The sequence below is a fragment of the Ceratotherium simum genome, chromosome 38, assembly GCF_057802395.1.
Source record: "Ceratotherium simum simum isolate JZ-2026a chromosome 38, ASM5780239v1, whole genome shotgun sequence".
Lineage (NCBI taxonomy): Eukaryota > Metazoa > Chordata > Mammalia > Perissodactyla > Rhinocerotidae > Ceratotherium > Ceratotherium simum.
In genome coordinates, this window is record NC_141937.1 from 9,709,615 (window position 1) to 9,722,515 (window position 12,901).

Sequence of the window (12,901 nt, forward strand, 5' to 3'; positions counted from 1 at the left end):
CTAACATCTAGTGCCAATCCTCCTCCTTTTTGTTTTCTTCCCCAAAGCCCCAGTAGACACTTGTATGTCATAGTTGCACATCCTTCTAGTTGCTGTATGTGGGATGCGGCCTCAGCATGGCCGGAGAAGCAGTGCGTCGGTGCGCGCCTGGATCCGAACCCGGGCCGCCAGTAGTGGAGCGCACGCACTTAACCGCTAAGCCACGGGGCCGGCCCAGTGCCACCTCTCTTAAGTGTCAGTATAGCGAGACAACCACCTAAGAACGCGTAATGGCCCACTACCAAACTTAACTATCTGCCCATCACAGATAATAACGAACCCAAATTCTCCCCTCTGGTCTCCCCTTAGTTCATTTGCTCAAGGCTATTTTACCCAGAAACAAACCAAACAACATGTCTGTAGAAGAGACAAATAGACAAGAGGAGAAACTAGCTGCATACACAGCCAGCCAATGGACAACGACGGGAATGATTCCTCACGGCAGAAAAGGATCCAGAGGTCACGTGGGCCCACAAGCAGAGATAAAGTAGCCAAGGAGTCCTGGTAGATGAGCACGAAGCAGCAGTGGGACAGCCTGTCTCCGAGGTGAGGAAGGACTGTGCTACTTCATGCTGGGCCTTGCATCAAGGAGAAAACTTAGAATTCTCAGCAGGAAGTAAAAGGACCGGGAAGCCTGGAAGCTAGAGCCCAGGAGAAGAGAGCTGGAAGCGTGCAGCCCGGAGAAGCGACGCTGCAGGGGCTCAAAGGAGCAGTCGTTCTCTGCAGCCAGGTTAGCAGGAAACCGCCCCTTCTCCCCGCAGGACGAGACCACCAAGGGCACTGACGGCTCAGTAACCTGGGGTGTGGCCTTCACTCGCTCAGGTCAGTGACAGTTTACCCATTTCAGCAAAGGGGGGACACATCCCCATTTAATAAAAATAAGTTAAAATAACTAAATAATTAAAATAATTACAGCACACACTCCACGTGAGACAACAAAGTAGCAAAATACATACTGTACCCTGGCCATAATAAATTTGAAGGCTGTCTTAGGAAAATGAGGAAGAATTTATAAACAGTGAGAGGTGACCCTCTTGTCTGAAGGTTTTCGAGGTATCACTGACGTGGGGAAATCGATTACTGTAATTAACGTCGAGTGTGAGGCTGGGCGGCAGGGCTGTGACCTCTCAGGATCCCCTTTGGTCCTGTGAGCCCACAGAAGATCCTTTATGTGGGATCTAACACACCACGCGGTGGTTATAGTTAACAATACTGTACTGCATACTTGAAAGTTGCTAAGAGAGTAGATCCTAAATGTTCTCACCACAGAAAAGAAACCGTAATTAATTGTACACCTTAAACTTACACGATATTCATGTCAATTATATCTCAATACAGCTGGAAACGAACACAAGAAAATTCACACACACAATATCCTTTTATACCTTTATACTTTTTTAATACGTCATCTTGCTTTTTTAAAGTCTCACTTCCTGTTGGTGCTCATTTCTCTGTGCTTTTTACTGGTACTCTAGCTTACAGAGCCCTCACTACAGATGTTCTGCCGTTTTCAGAAAGAACAAGAGTCGAAGTGGAGGAAAGTGCACATGCCTGCAGGCATGGGGTGTGGGGCATCTTGATTTAGCAGTCTCACAACCAGCAATTTCTGCCACTCCTTCCTCTAGGATCTGCCATGCTGGCAGAACACGAGTCCGCCTCATTTGCCAGCCCTCAGCCCTCGCCCACAGCGCGCCGTCCTCCCCAGGAACTGCTCACCTATGGGGACCAGCCGCGGCAGAAGAGAAACATACAAAAGATCAATTCCCATAAACCCGGGAACACACAAGGGTGCACACAGACGCAACTCCCACAGAATAATGTTTGTGTTTGAACAGCTGCCATCTGCTAGGGAAAAACTCAGTTGTAAATCTGTGGACTTAATCTCTTTCCCAAATCACACAAAATGACTATTTTTAGAACCGTGAATTTGATAACATTCAAATCTTCATTTGCGTAGGGAAGTTCATATATTTTGCACGTCTAAATTCGAGGCAGAAGGGCAAGAAAATGAGCTGTGTTTTGGGGAGCATTAGTGTGGCGGAATCTAGGGCTTTGGTGAGTTTGATGGAACAACGAGAGGTGTTACTCAGCTGGAGGGGCCCATGCGCTGTTCATGGGGAGGTTAGGTGAGTGGTTAATGCACAGTCAAGTTGTCCCCAAGTGTCTCCCTCTCGCCACGTCTGATGCTGAGCCATTTCACAGAAGTGCAGTTACCTGGTTCACCTTCCTTCCCCTGCTAGAGCATCATGGGATGTGTTAGTAAATGCCAGTTTCAACCCCTTATGGCACATGAAGAAGACACACTAAATACCCCCAACCTTATCTCCTGCCACTATATAATATACGCCATGCACCCATGCGATCATTTATTCATCTACTGAGTTGGCAATGAGTCATTCAGTAATATCTGTTAAAAGTGTCCAATGGGCCAGCACATTCCAGGTGTTGGGGGTTGACACTGAATCAAACAAATTGCTGGCCCTCATGGACCTGACACTCTGAGGCTGGACGGAGACAGATAAATACCCAAGTCTCTCTGGCAGGGGCCACCTGATACTGTCAGGCAGTGAAAAGCCTATGAAGTGAAAAGAGAAAAAGACAAGTGGCCAGAGAAGGCGCAAGGGGGGTGGCTTCAACCCAAGGCAGGAAGAGAAGGCTGCTCCAACGAGGGAGTCTCACACGAGGCCTGACTGAGAGGAGGGAGTTTCCTTATTGTTTTTTTTTTTTTTTTTAATTTATTTATTTTTCCCCCAAAACCCCAGTACATAGTTGTATGTCATAGCTGCACATCCTTCCTGTTGCTGTATGTGGGACACGGCCTCAGCATGGCGGGAGAAGCAGCACGTAGGTGCGCGCCCGGGATCCGAACCCAGGCCACCAGCAGCGGAGCACGCGCACCCAACCGCTAAGCCACGGGACCGGCCCTCCTTATTGTTTTAATTGGAATTGGAAGCTTCCTCACTACATCACTATGTTTGTATACAGCAGTGAGTTGTATGGAGTCTTCTAAAAACTTCAGGATGAAAGATAATTTCCAGATTAAAGACAAGCTGTTCAAGCAGGATTAGAGTCAACAGACAACACAAGGGTCAATAGCAGCCACGCTGGCCCGAGAGGGAAGGCGAGGCCGCCCAAGTGCACGGTTTCCAGCGGGTGGGCCCAGCGGAGGACTGACTCCCGGGCCCATGGAGCAGTCCGATCCCTGGGAAGGTCCCCACAGCCCTTTCCCACACTCTGTCCCTCTTTCTCAGCTCCCCCTAAGAAGAAGGTGGGCATCTCTGTCTTAGAGGAAACGTACTTCAGAAGTTGAACAGCCCCTGGCAGAAGGGGACGTTTAATGTTTGTGCAAGTGTGTACAAAGAAGGAAAGCTTTCTAGAATAGTTCACTCTTAAACAGACCAAGCTGGTGACTGGTCACCATCAAATTGTGTTGGTTGGAGCCATGGACAGTTTTGAATACTAAGCTACAATGGTGTGGCCACCACCGAAGTTGCAGTAATAAAAGCCAACTCAGGATTCAGTCACTGAAATCTCCATTTTAAAAGCATACACTCTTCTCGGGGCCGGCCCGGTGGCGCAGCGGTTAAGTGCGCGCACTCCGCTGTGGCGGCCCGGGTTTCGGATCCTGGGTGCACACCAACGCACCGCTTGTCAAGCCATGCTGTGGCGGCGTCCCATATAAAGTGGAGGAAGATGGCACAGATGTTAGCCCAGGGCCAGTCTTCCTCAGCAAAAACAGGAGGATTGGCAGATATTAGCTCAGGGCTGATCTTCCTCACAGACACACACAAAAAAGCATACATACACCCTTCTTGTGTTTTGTAAGCAGACAACCCCAGGAAGGACTTTCTCATCTGTTGACAGCAAACAACAGGAAAAGTGTACCTATGGCAGCTTCGTGAGAACAGTGGAGTCAATCCTCAACAGAAGGAGGTCAAGACATTTTTGCCAGAGGATTCTCCTTCAAGAGCACAGACGTCTATAACCACAGATGCCATCTCTGATTTAATTTTTCAGTTCCTACACCTACATCTTCTTCCTTTTCTTTCTATCTTAATTTTTTTACCCAAATATATTACATCAACAACTGAACATTATAGAATATAAGGTGACTCCTTCCAACTTGCCTTTAATGCAAAAAAAAGTTCATAAAGCTAAAACAAAAAAACCAACCAACCAACGAAAACCCAGACCCAAATTACTGAAGCCTGCAAACTTCAGTCAGTAGTGCTAATTCTAAATATCTGTTGTCTGATTATCAGATATGCAATTATATATATATATATATATATATAGACGGTCACAGATAACAGCTAATGAGATGAATTATAGAATTTCAAATTACAAGTAGGAAGGAAAGGAAAATAAATTGTAGCGTATTTCCCTATAAGAGCTTCTGCCATTTACACGTAAGGCATTGCTGTTATGTGTAAATCAGGAGGATCAATTTTAAAGCCGAGGCTGCAGCAGGTTTGTGTTGGGCAATGGCTTTGTATGCAATAACCTACAATCTAATTAACTTGGAAATAAATTATCCAATCTAAACTGCATTTAGTTCTTTTCATAAACAGTCCAATAAATTGCCTAACTTCCTTCCTGCTATACAAATGTCCCTGCCTTTGGACAACTTGAATAGCACAGCACAGATAACATGTGATTTTAGAATCATTACAGACAAGAATTAAGTTGGTGCTACATATAATTTACATTGTACTTGATTTTTAATCTAATCATTATTTAACTTTCTATTATTGAGGCAATTTTTTCAATGATTGAAGCAGACCCTCAAATGAAAAGAAGAATCAATAATTTAAAATGCTGAGACACTATATGGACATTTTTCCCCAAAGGAAGATCAGCCCCTCTCTTGTCCCTGAGCCCCAAATAGTTTAAATTCAGGACTTACGTTAGTTTCATGAGACAGTTGATGAGGCCATTTGCAGTGGGTAAAGCCTTCGAACTTCTACTACATTCTAGGCACACTGAAGATCAGGAAAATAAAGAAAATGTGGTCTCTGACTTCAAGAAAACAAGATAAATAGACAGAAAAGTCTAATATATGCCAGAGGTATTAAGCGCCCTGAGGGTACATTAGAGAAGAGGGGTGGCATTTGCTGGGCAGATTTACCAAAGGACGTGACTGTGTTGGTATTAAGGAGGATGGATTTCCCCAAGCTGAGATGGCAGGAAGAACATTCCCCGAAGAGGGAACAGAACGCCGGCAAGAAAGGTGTCCTGCATCAGACAGAAGAGTGGACAACGCTGAACGTACTTGGAGTGTGTTTCAGCACTTTGAGTCACACATATTCTAATAAATATGCAAGTCTTAATTCAAAATGGATCAAAGACCTGAAGGTGAGACCTGAAACTATAAAACTCATAGAAGAAAATATAGGCAACACACTATTTGACATTGGTCACAAAGGAATCTTTTCGGATGACATGCCTACCCAGACTAGGGAAACTGAAGAAAAAATAAACAAGTGGGACTTTATCACATTAAAGAGCTTCTACAAGACAAATGAAACCAGAATCAAGATGAACAGACAACCCACCAACTGGGAGAGAGTATTTGCAAAACATACATCCGACAAGGGGTTGATCTCCATAATATATAAAGAACTCACACAACTGAACAACAAAAAAACAAACAACCCTGGGTCAAAAAATGGGCAGAGGAAATGAACAGACACTTCTCCAAAGAAGATATACAGATGGCCAATAGGCACATGAAAAGATGTTCAACATCACTAATCATCAGGGAAATGCAAATCAAAACAACACTAAGATATCACCTCATGCCTGTTAGAATGGCTATAATCACCAAGACAAAAAACAACAAATGTTGGAGAGGATATGGAGAAACAGGAACCCTCATACACAGCTGGTGGGAATGCAAACTGGTGCAGCCTCTATGGAAAAAAGGTATGGAGATTCCTCAAAGAATTAAAAATAGAGATGCCCTATGATCCAGCTATCCCATTACTGGGAATCTATCCAACGAACCTGAAATCAACAAACCAAAGAGGCTTATGCACCTATGCACCTCTATGTTCATTGCAGCATTATTCACTATAGCCAAGAAGTGGAAGCAACCTAAGTGTCCCTCGACTGACGACTGGATCAAGAAAATGTGGTATATATATACAATGGAATACTACTCAGCCATAAAAAAAGACAAAATTGTCCCATCTGCAACAACATGGATGGGCCTGGAGCGTATTATGTTAAGTGAGATAAGCCAGAAAGAGAAAGACAAACACTGTATGATCTCACTCATATGTGGAATATAAACCAACGTATGGACAGAGAAAGCCGTACTGTGGTTACCAGGGGCAGTGGGGGTGGGGGGTGGGGGTGGGGGTGGGCACAAGGGGTGAAGGGAGACATATATATGGTGATGGACAAACAAAAATGTACAACCCAAAATTTCACAATGTTATAAACTATGAAAACATCAATAAAAAAAAATGAAAGCCTTATTAACTCAGAGAGAGCTGAAAATTCCCATCCTTGCCTACTTGTCTTTCAGTTAGGCTAGGGATAGAAAGCTAGCATGAGATTTGACTGGGAAGGGCACAGAGCTCACGGGTTCAAACAATCAACAGAAAGAACTGAAGAAAGCATATGTTGACAACTGTCCATCCACCAGTCCACTGAGCAGATATTTACTGAGCACCACTGTGTTCCAGACAACGCACTGGCAGTAGGGTCACAATTGTAAACAAGGTAGTCTCTCCGTCAATCCCAAATCTGTGGGACTCCAGTATCTGTGCTTATTTTGCCCATTCCTTGGCCTCACGTTGATGGCTTCCACTCTCCTCCACTTCAGCTATTCCCCGGGTTTGCCTCCCCACTTAGAATTACTTCACTTCTAACACAGGAAGCTGGATTTCCTATCCAACCACAACTTCCCAGACTCTACTGATCAATTCTTGAAAATGCCTTATTATGACCTCACATTCCCCAGTCTCAGGTCATAAGGCATCTACCCACCCAGATTCCACAGCTGCCCATTTTTATAACATCCTTAGTGGTTCCCTAAATTTCTTTCTTTTTTTTGTCTTTCTGTTACAGTAATCTTTCCAATTCCTAATTTTAGGCAATCTGGACCACTTCTGCCTCTAGGGATTGTAGAGAAGGCATGGACAGCATTAACTCTCACTTTCAATGAACACTATCCAGCTTTGGCTGGGGCTTAATTTCAGCTTATTATCTTGAATGGCTCCTGCATCATATTCCTGTACACTAGCACTCAGAGCTTAGGGCTCAGTGCCAGCTGCACAGGAGCCCCTGAAAATACATTTGCTGGATGCTTGAACAAATGAGCAAACAAATATGCTTATGTGCCTATAGAAGATACTACATTGTCAAAAGATATGTTTAAATCCTACAACTCAACAACAAAATCCAAATAACCCAATTAAAAAATGGGCAAGGGTCTTGAATAGACACTTCTCCAAAGAAGACATACAAATGGCCAAAAGCACATGCAAAGATGCTCAACGTAACCAATCATCAGGGAAATACAAATCAAAGCCACAATGAGATACTACCTCACACCCATTAGAATGGCTACTATCAAAAGAATAGAAAATAAGTGTTGGTCAGGATGTAGAGAAGCTGGAATCCTTGTGCATGGTTGGTGTGAATGTAAAATGGTGCAGCCACCGTGGAAGATAGACGGCAGTTCTTTGAAAAACTAGAAATAGAATTACCATATAACCTAGCAATTCTACTTCCGGGTATTTATCCGAAAGAACTGAAAGCAGCATCTCAAAGAGATATCTGTATAGCTCTGTGCACAGCAGCATTATTCATAATAGCCAAAAGGTGGAAGGAACTCAAATGTCCATTGATAGATGAGTGGATAAACAAAATGTGGTATATACATACAATGGCATATTATTTAGTCTTAAAAAGGAACGAAATTCTGATAGTGCTACAACACACACTTGGAGTGTGTTTCAGTACTTTGATTCACACATATTCTAATAAATATGAATATGTGTGAATCAAACTTTGGATGGATGAACTTTGAGGACTTTGAGGATGGATGAACTTTGAGGACATTATGCTAAGTGAAGTAAGCCAGTTACAAAAAGACAAACATTGTATGATTCCACTTATATGAGGTACCTAGAGTAGTCAAATTCATAGAGACAGAAAGGTATAGAGTTTCAGTTTTACAAGATGAAAAGCTTTTGGGGATTGGTTACACAACAATATAATACACTTAATACTACTGAACTGCACACTTAAAAATGGCTAAGATGGTAAATTTTATGTTATGTGTATTTTACCACAATTAAAAAAAAAGACATATTTAAATAATTAATGCCTGCATCTAATTACAAATTTCACCAGATCTGCTGTACCTGCCTCTCTGATGAGCTGGGTAAGGTTAGGACAGAGGCCCCTCATTGTGCATCAATCACCAATGACCTCCCAGACCCGTCTCCACTACACCCTACTAAGCACTTCATCTTCCACCATAACAGAAGCAGACCAGAAACAAACTGGTCTAAAGATTTCTGGGAAATGAAAACAGATAGAAAGGGCCCACTTGTGCATACTTTTTTAAAGACCTTGAAGCTTTTTTACTTATTGTTTAACAATAATTTAGCTGAAATGTAAAAGTACATTACTGGCATAACAAACACAAAGTCAGAGTGAATAAATGAAGGTTCAGCATTTACTTCTGCAAGTTTCTGATGTCTTTTTCAGACTGAAGACAAACACCAGCTCCTCTGCTCACTCACTGTCCACTCATCCGACTGGGGAGTGGAATAAAGTATTCTGGCTAAAAGGCACAAACTTCTTTTTCCCTTATTTCTTCTAGTTTATACCCCAACAAAAGATTAAAATCTGTCAAAGATAATTACAATGAGCATAAGCGACTCGTGAGTATTTAACAGAGATCGGGGCCTCTAACACAGTGGCGTCACAGTGAGTGTCTGACACAAGTCCTTACTTGCACAAGCGTGTCCAGTGTGAAGATGTGTTCCCCGCGAACATTGTAGAACTTGACCATGGCACTCTTCAGAAGAGGGCCGTTGGGAAGGTCACCAAGCTGGGTTTGCCGTTCCATACCAGCGACTGCCAGGAGGTCTCCCTGTGTGCACCACTGGGCCACCACCTCTGAAACACAAAGAAGAAACGGTCAGCATGAGGATGGGACCCTCTCTGAACCTTTCACTTAAGCAGTTTAAAAACAGAGCTGCTGAGCAAACACAACGGTGGCTCTTCCCCTTTCTCTCATGAAGACAACAGCTACCCGTCTCTGAAGACAATATAGACTCTATTTAAAAACAGGTGTTTATTACATGGATGGGGATTGCAGGTCCCCTGAAACATAACTAAATCCATCAAAAATCATATATGATAAAGCTGGCATGTTAAACATCTAACTCCAATACCTGCATTTCCATAAAGGCACCTGCAGAACTGAGACAGCAGGTAAGATAATAAAACCTATGACTGTACATCCTAGGTGGCTGCCTTTCCCACTGCTGTGCCCCCACTCCCAGAGATGGCTCAGAGGGTTTACAAATGCTCAGAGCCAACCAAGAGCAAAGCCTACATTTATATTCATTTGACTTCTGTGCACCACTGGGCAAAGTTCAGATAAAGGATATATCTGCATATGAAGGCCTTGATTTTTAGTCAACATTTGGATGTCGTGGGGGCTTAGGAAAGAAGATAAATACTTCTCGTGGGTGGTAGTGTTGTTAGAGAAACTTCCCCACTGGAGGTGTGATGCCCACCTACAAGGCATTCAGTACCTATAAGAAATGGCTATTAAATGGTTTGTCTAATCCCAATGTGAGCAATTTACTTATTCTTGCTGGTAAAACACGTTATTTGTACTAATAAGATTTATAGCATAGTTTTCTCCCTCAAGACTCTAAAACCATCTCTGATCCTTGAAATCTGGAACCCAGCGCCCTGTTCTGCAGAGAGGCTGGATGGAATTTAAAGGTGCTCCGCCACGACAGGGAAGTATTTCAGAGCCGAGCCTAGAATTCAGAAGCTCCTGAGCTCTATCAGATCACAGCACCCTTCTCTTATTCATGTGCGGTACTGATTCTGATGTTAATACCAGCGCATTCTGAGGTCACTGATGTTCCTTAACTTCCCTTGAAGATGGGACAGTGGTTCCTGGGAAAAGATGGCTCTCAAGACCCAGAGAACCGAGAGCTTGCTCGTCAAGTTAGCCACAGACGGAAACTGGAGAGGAAGAGGTAGCAGAAAGCTGAGCAGAAGCAGCAATAGACAAACACAAAATGAAAACTTCTATAATCTGAGACAGTGAGAGCATCAATAAGGAGTTTTTTCCTTTTTCTTATAAAAGGATACAACTAAGCTTACGTACAAACCAAAAAGAATCAAGTGAATATGCTAGTGAATGAGATTTTAAACAGATGAGAGGGGAAGCTAGGACTCCTGCATTTACTAAATGTGCTCTGGACATCCAGCTGGCCCCGTCGCTCCAGTGAAAAGCCTGGTTGGGACAATGAAGCTGAAATGACCTCTGGATGGCAGCTTTGGACACACAAGGAAGTCAAAGGGAGGAGCAACTGACACCAACAAGTAAAGATAACGAAAGACAGGGTCTACCGTTGTTTAGGAGGGAAATGTCCCTGCGATACTGCAGAGATAAAGACGACAGCACCCAATTCCCGAGGGCCCTCAGCTGACCCACTCTGCTCAGTGGGCGAGTGAATCCTGCACCATTTTTTTTTATTTATTTTAAATTTCAATCATTTATTTGAATTCTGTCACATGGTGGTTTTTCCCAACAGAGAAGTGTTTTGTTGCCCCTGCAGGGCTGACCTAGACACACAAGCCATTCAGAGACGGCTCGAAGACTAACACAGTGAACCTGAGCACTATGAGCCCAACAGGTACAGATCTCCGCCAGCCCAACTGTGGGAGGAGACAGCACCATGGACCAACACTGCTCTACTCAAACCCACTCCTGACCCCCTCAGTGTGCCCAGTCAAGTGACACAAAGGAAATTCTGCAAAGCAAAGAAACAAAGCCCAGGGGTTTGAATTCTTTTATTTTAAGACAAATGTGGGGTGAAACGAGAAGTCCCTTCGAAAGCATGCTTTACAGCAAGAGACGCACTGGCTTGGTCAGAGAATTTCTGAACTCATGACTGAATCATTTTTCCTTGAAGGGCAGCAGAATGTGCCACCCCAAAATGTGCCACTTTGGCATAAAGATTATTTTGAGCTGAAGGCAATTGAGAGGAAGCATGTACAAGAAAAGCTCTGTGCCCTCCCTTATTTGCCTAAAAGCGGGACATACATTTTCAAAGGGGTCCCCTCCCCTTTCTACCAGGAAGGACAGAAGTTAATCACTGGAGACAACTCTAGACCCTGATCAGCCAAGAGGACACCAGAGGAATGCACATAACAAACTTTAGGAACCAGCCCTTATCTTCCATTAGTTCCTCCATTCATTTACCTTCCCACAATGTGCGGCCCTGGAAGTTCAAAGCCCTTTCCTCCGTCTCGTCACTTCTCTACAAATGTATTGCTCTTTGGTTAACATGCTATATAAGCCACCCCTTGGAGTTACTCATCTCTGCGTGCTTCCAAGAGCAAGTGCAATGCACGTGTTAATATACTTCTGTCTGTTTTTCTCTCCTCAATCTGTCTTTTGTCAGTCCAACTTACAGGGCCCCAGTCAGAGAGCCTAAGATGGGTAGAGGGAAAACAGTCTTTCCTCCCCTACATCCTCAAGAAAGAGTAAAGTTACAACAAAGAGTAAAAACCCCCAATAAGGCGAACCAATTTACAGTTCATTTTTTGATAGACAGAAGCCCCCAAAGCTGGGATACTCAGAAGGCAGAACTTCCTCAGCAAACATCTCCAAAGCAAAATCCCCCCTCCCGCCATGGGATTCTGCAGAGATGAAGTCTGCCAGGTGGTGGGGAAGAGGGCTGCTCGCGGGGAATACGAGCTCTCTGGCATTCTAAGTTCTTTTGCACTTGACATAAATGACAGTACTGATGGTGAACTAGAGAATATCATGAGTCACCTGTCTTCACTGGATAAGTTCTCTGAGGATATTTCTTAGACAGACAGAGCAAGATGAGACCCTTTCAGTCCACCTTAGGAGACAAGCGGTTGACCTGTCTAGGACAGGACAGATTCCGGTGGATGGAAAAAGATGCCGTGCGCCATCTTTGACAGCATTCTGACTACCTCTTCCCAGTATTTACTAACATATCCCACAAAGCAGTGGACAAAAAATAAATCAACTAAAAAAAAAACTACTGCTGTTCAAACCACATGTACAATTGAGTCCTTAAAATATTCTGCAACCAAGACAGAAAAGGAAATTGCCTCCATTCACGCAGCACCCAGAGGATAACAGCAGTTCACTGAAACTTCATCTGACTTTCAGAAATTAGGAAGACTCAGTGCAAATGCATCCCCCCCTCCATGAAAGTGTAAATGATTGAAAACGTTTTTAGATTAGATTTAGATTTCTAGTCAGGCAATGAAAACAACACTAAATTTGCCTGTATTTTTAGGATAAAACTCAAGTCAAAAACTTTCACATTTGGGAGGGCTACTTTGGGTCACCTCCCCACGTCACCTCATATGTGTCCTTAATCCTCTACTGCAAAGTTGTTGGGACTGTGCTAGAAGTGCTGCTCCAACACAGTCTAGTCTGATAGACAGAGAACAAAATAATACATCCGAGGAATAAAAAAATAAAGTTTCCATAGGTAGGCAAGATGGTAAAAAACTAGAAAAATTCACCTTATAAAGAATGCAAAGGAACTGAGTGGTAATTACGTTATTTTCAGTGCAGAATTAGACATATGTTCTGATGAAATTA

General features: G+C 43.5%; 1 protein-coding gene across 1 annotated transcript in view; it reads right to left on the reverse strand.

Annotated features, from left to right (window-relative positions):
* Window positions 1–12,901, reverse strand: part of TULP4 (TUB like protein 4) — a 233,672-nt gene that overhangs the window by 30,323 nt on the left and 190,448 nt on the right. Inside the window, exon 7 of the mRNA XM_087425088.1 lies at window positions 9,014–9,180. Coding sequence (XP_087281214.1) covers window positions 9,014–9,180 — 167 coding nt within the window. The remainder of the gene's footprint in view (window positions 1–9,013; window positions 9,181–12,901) is intronic.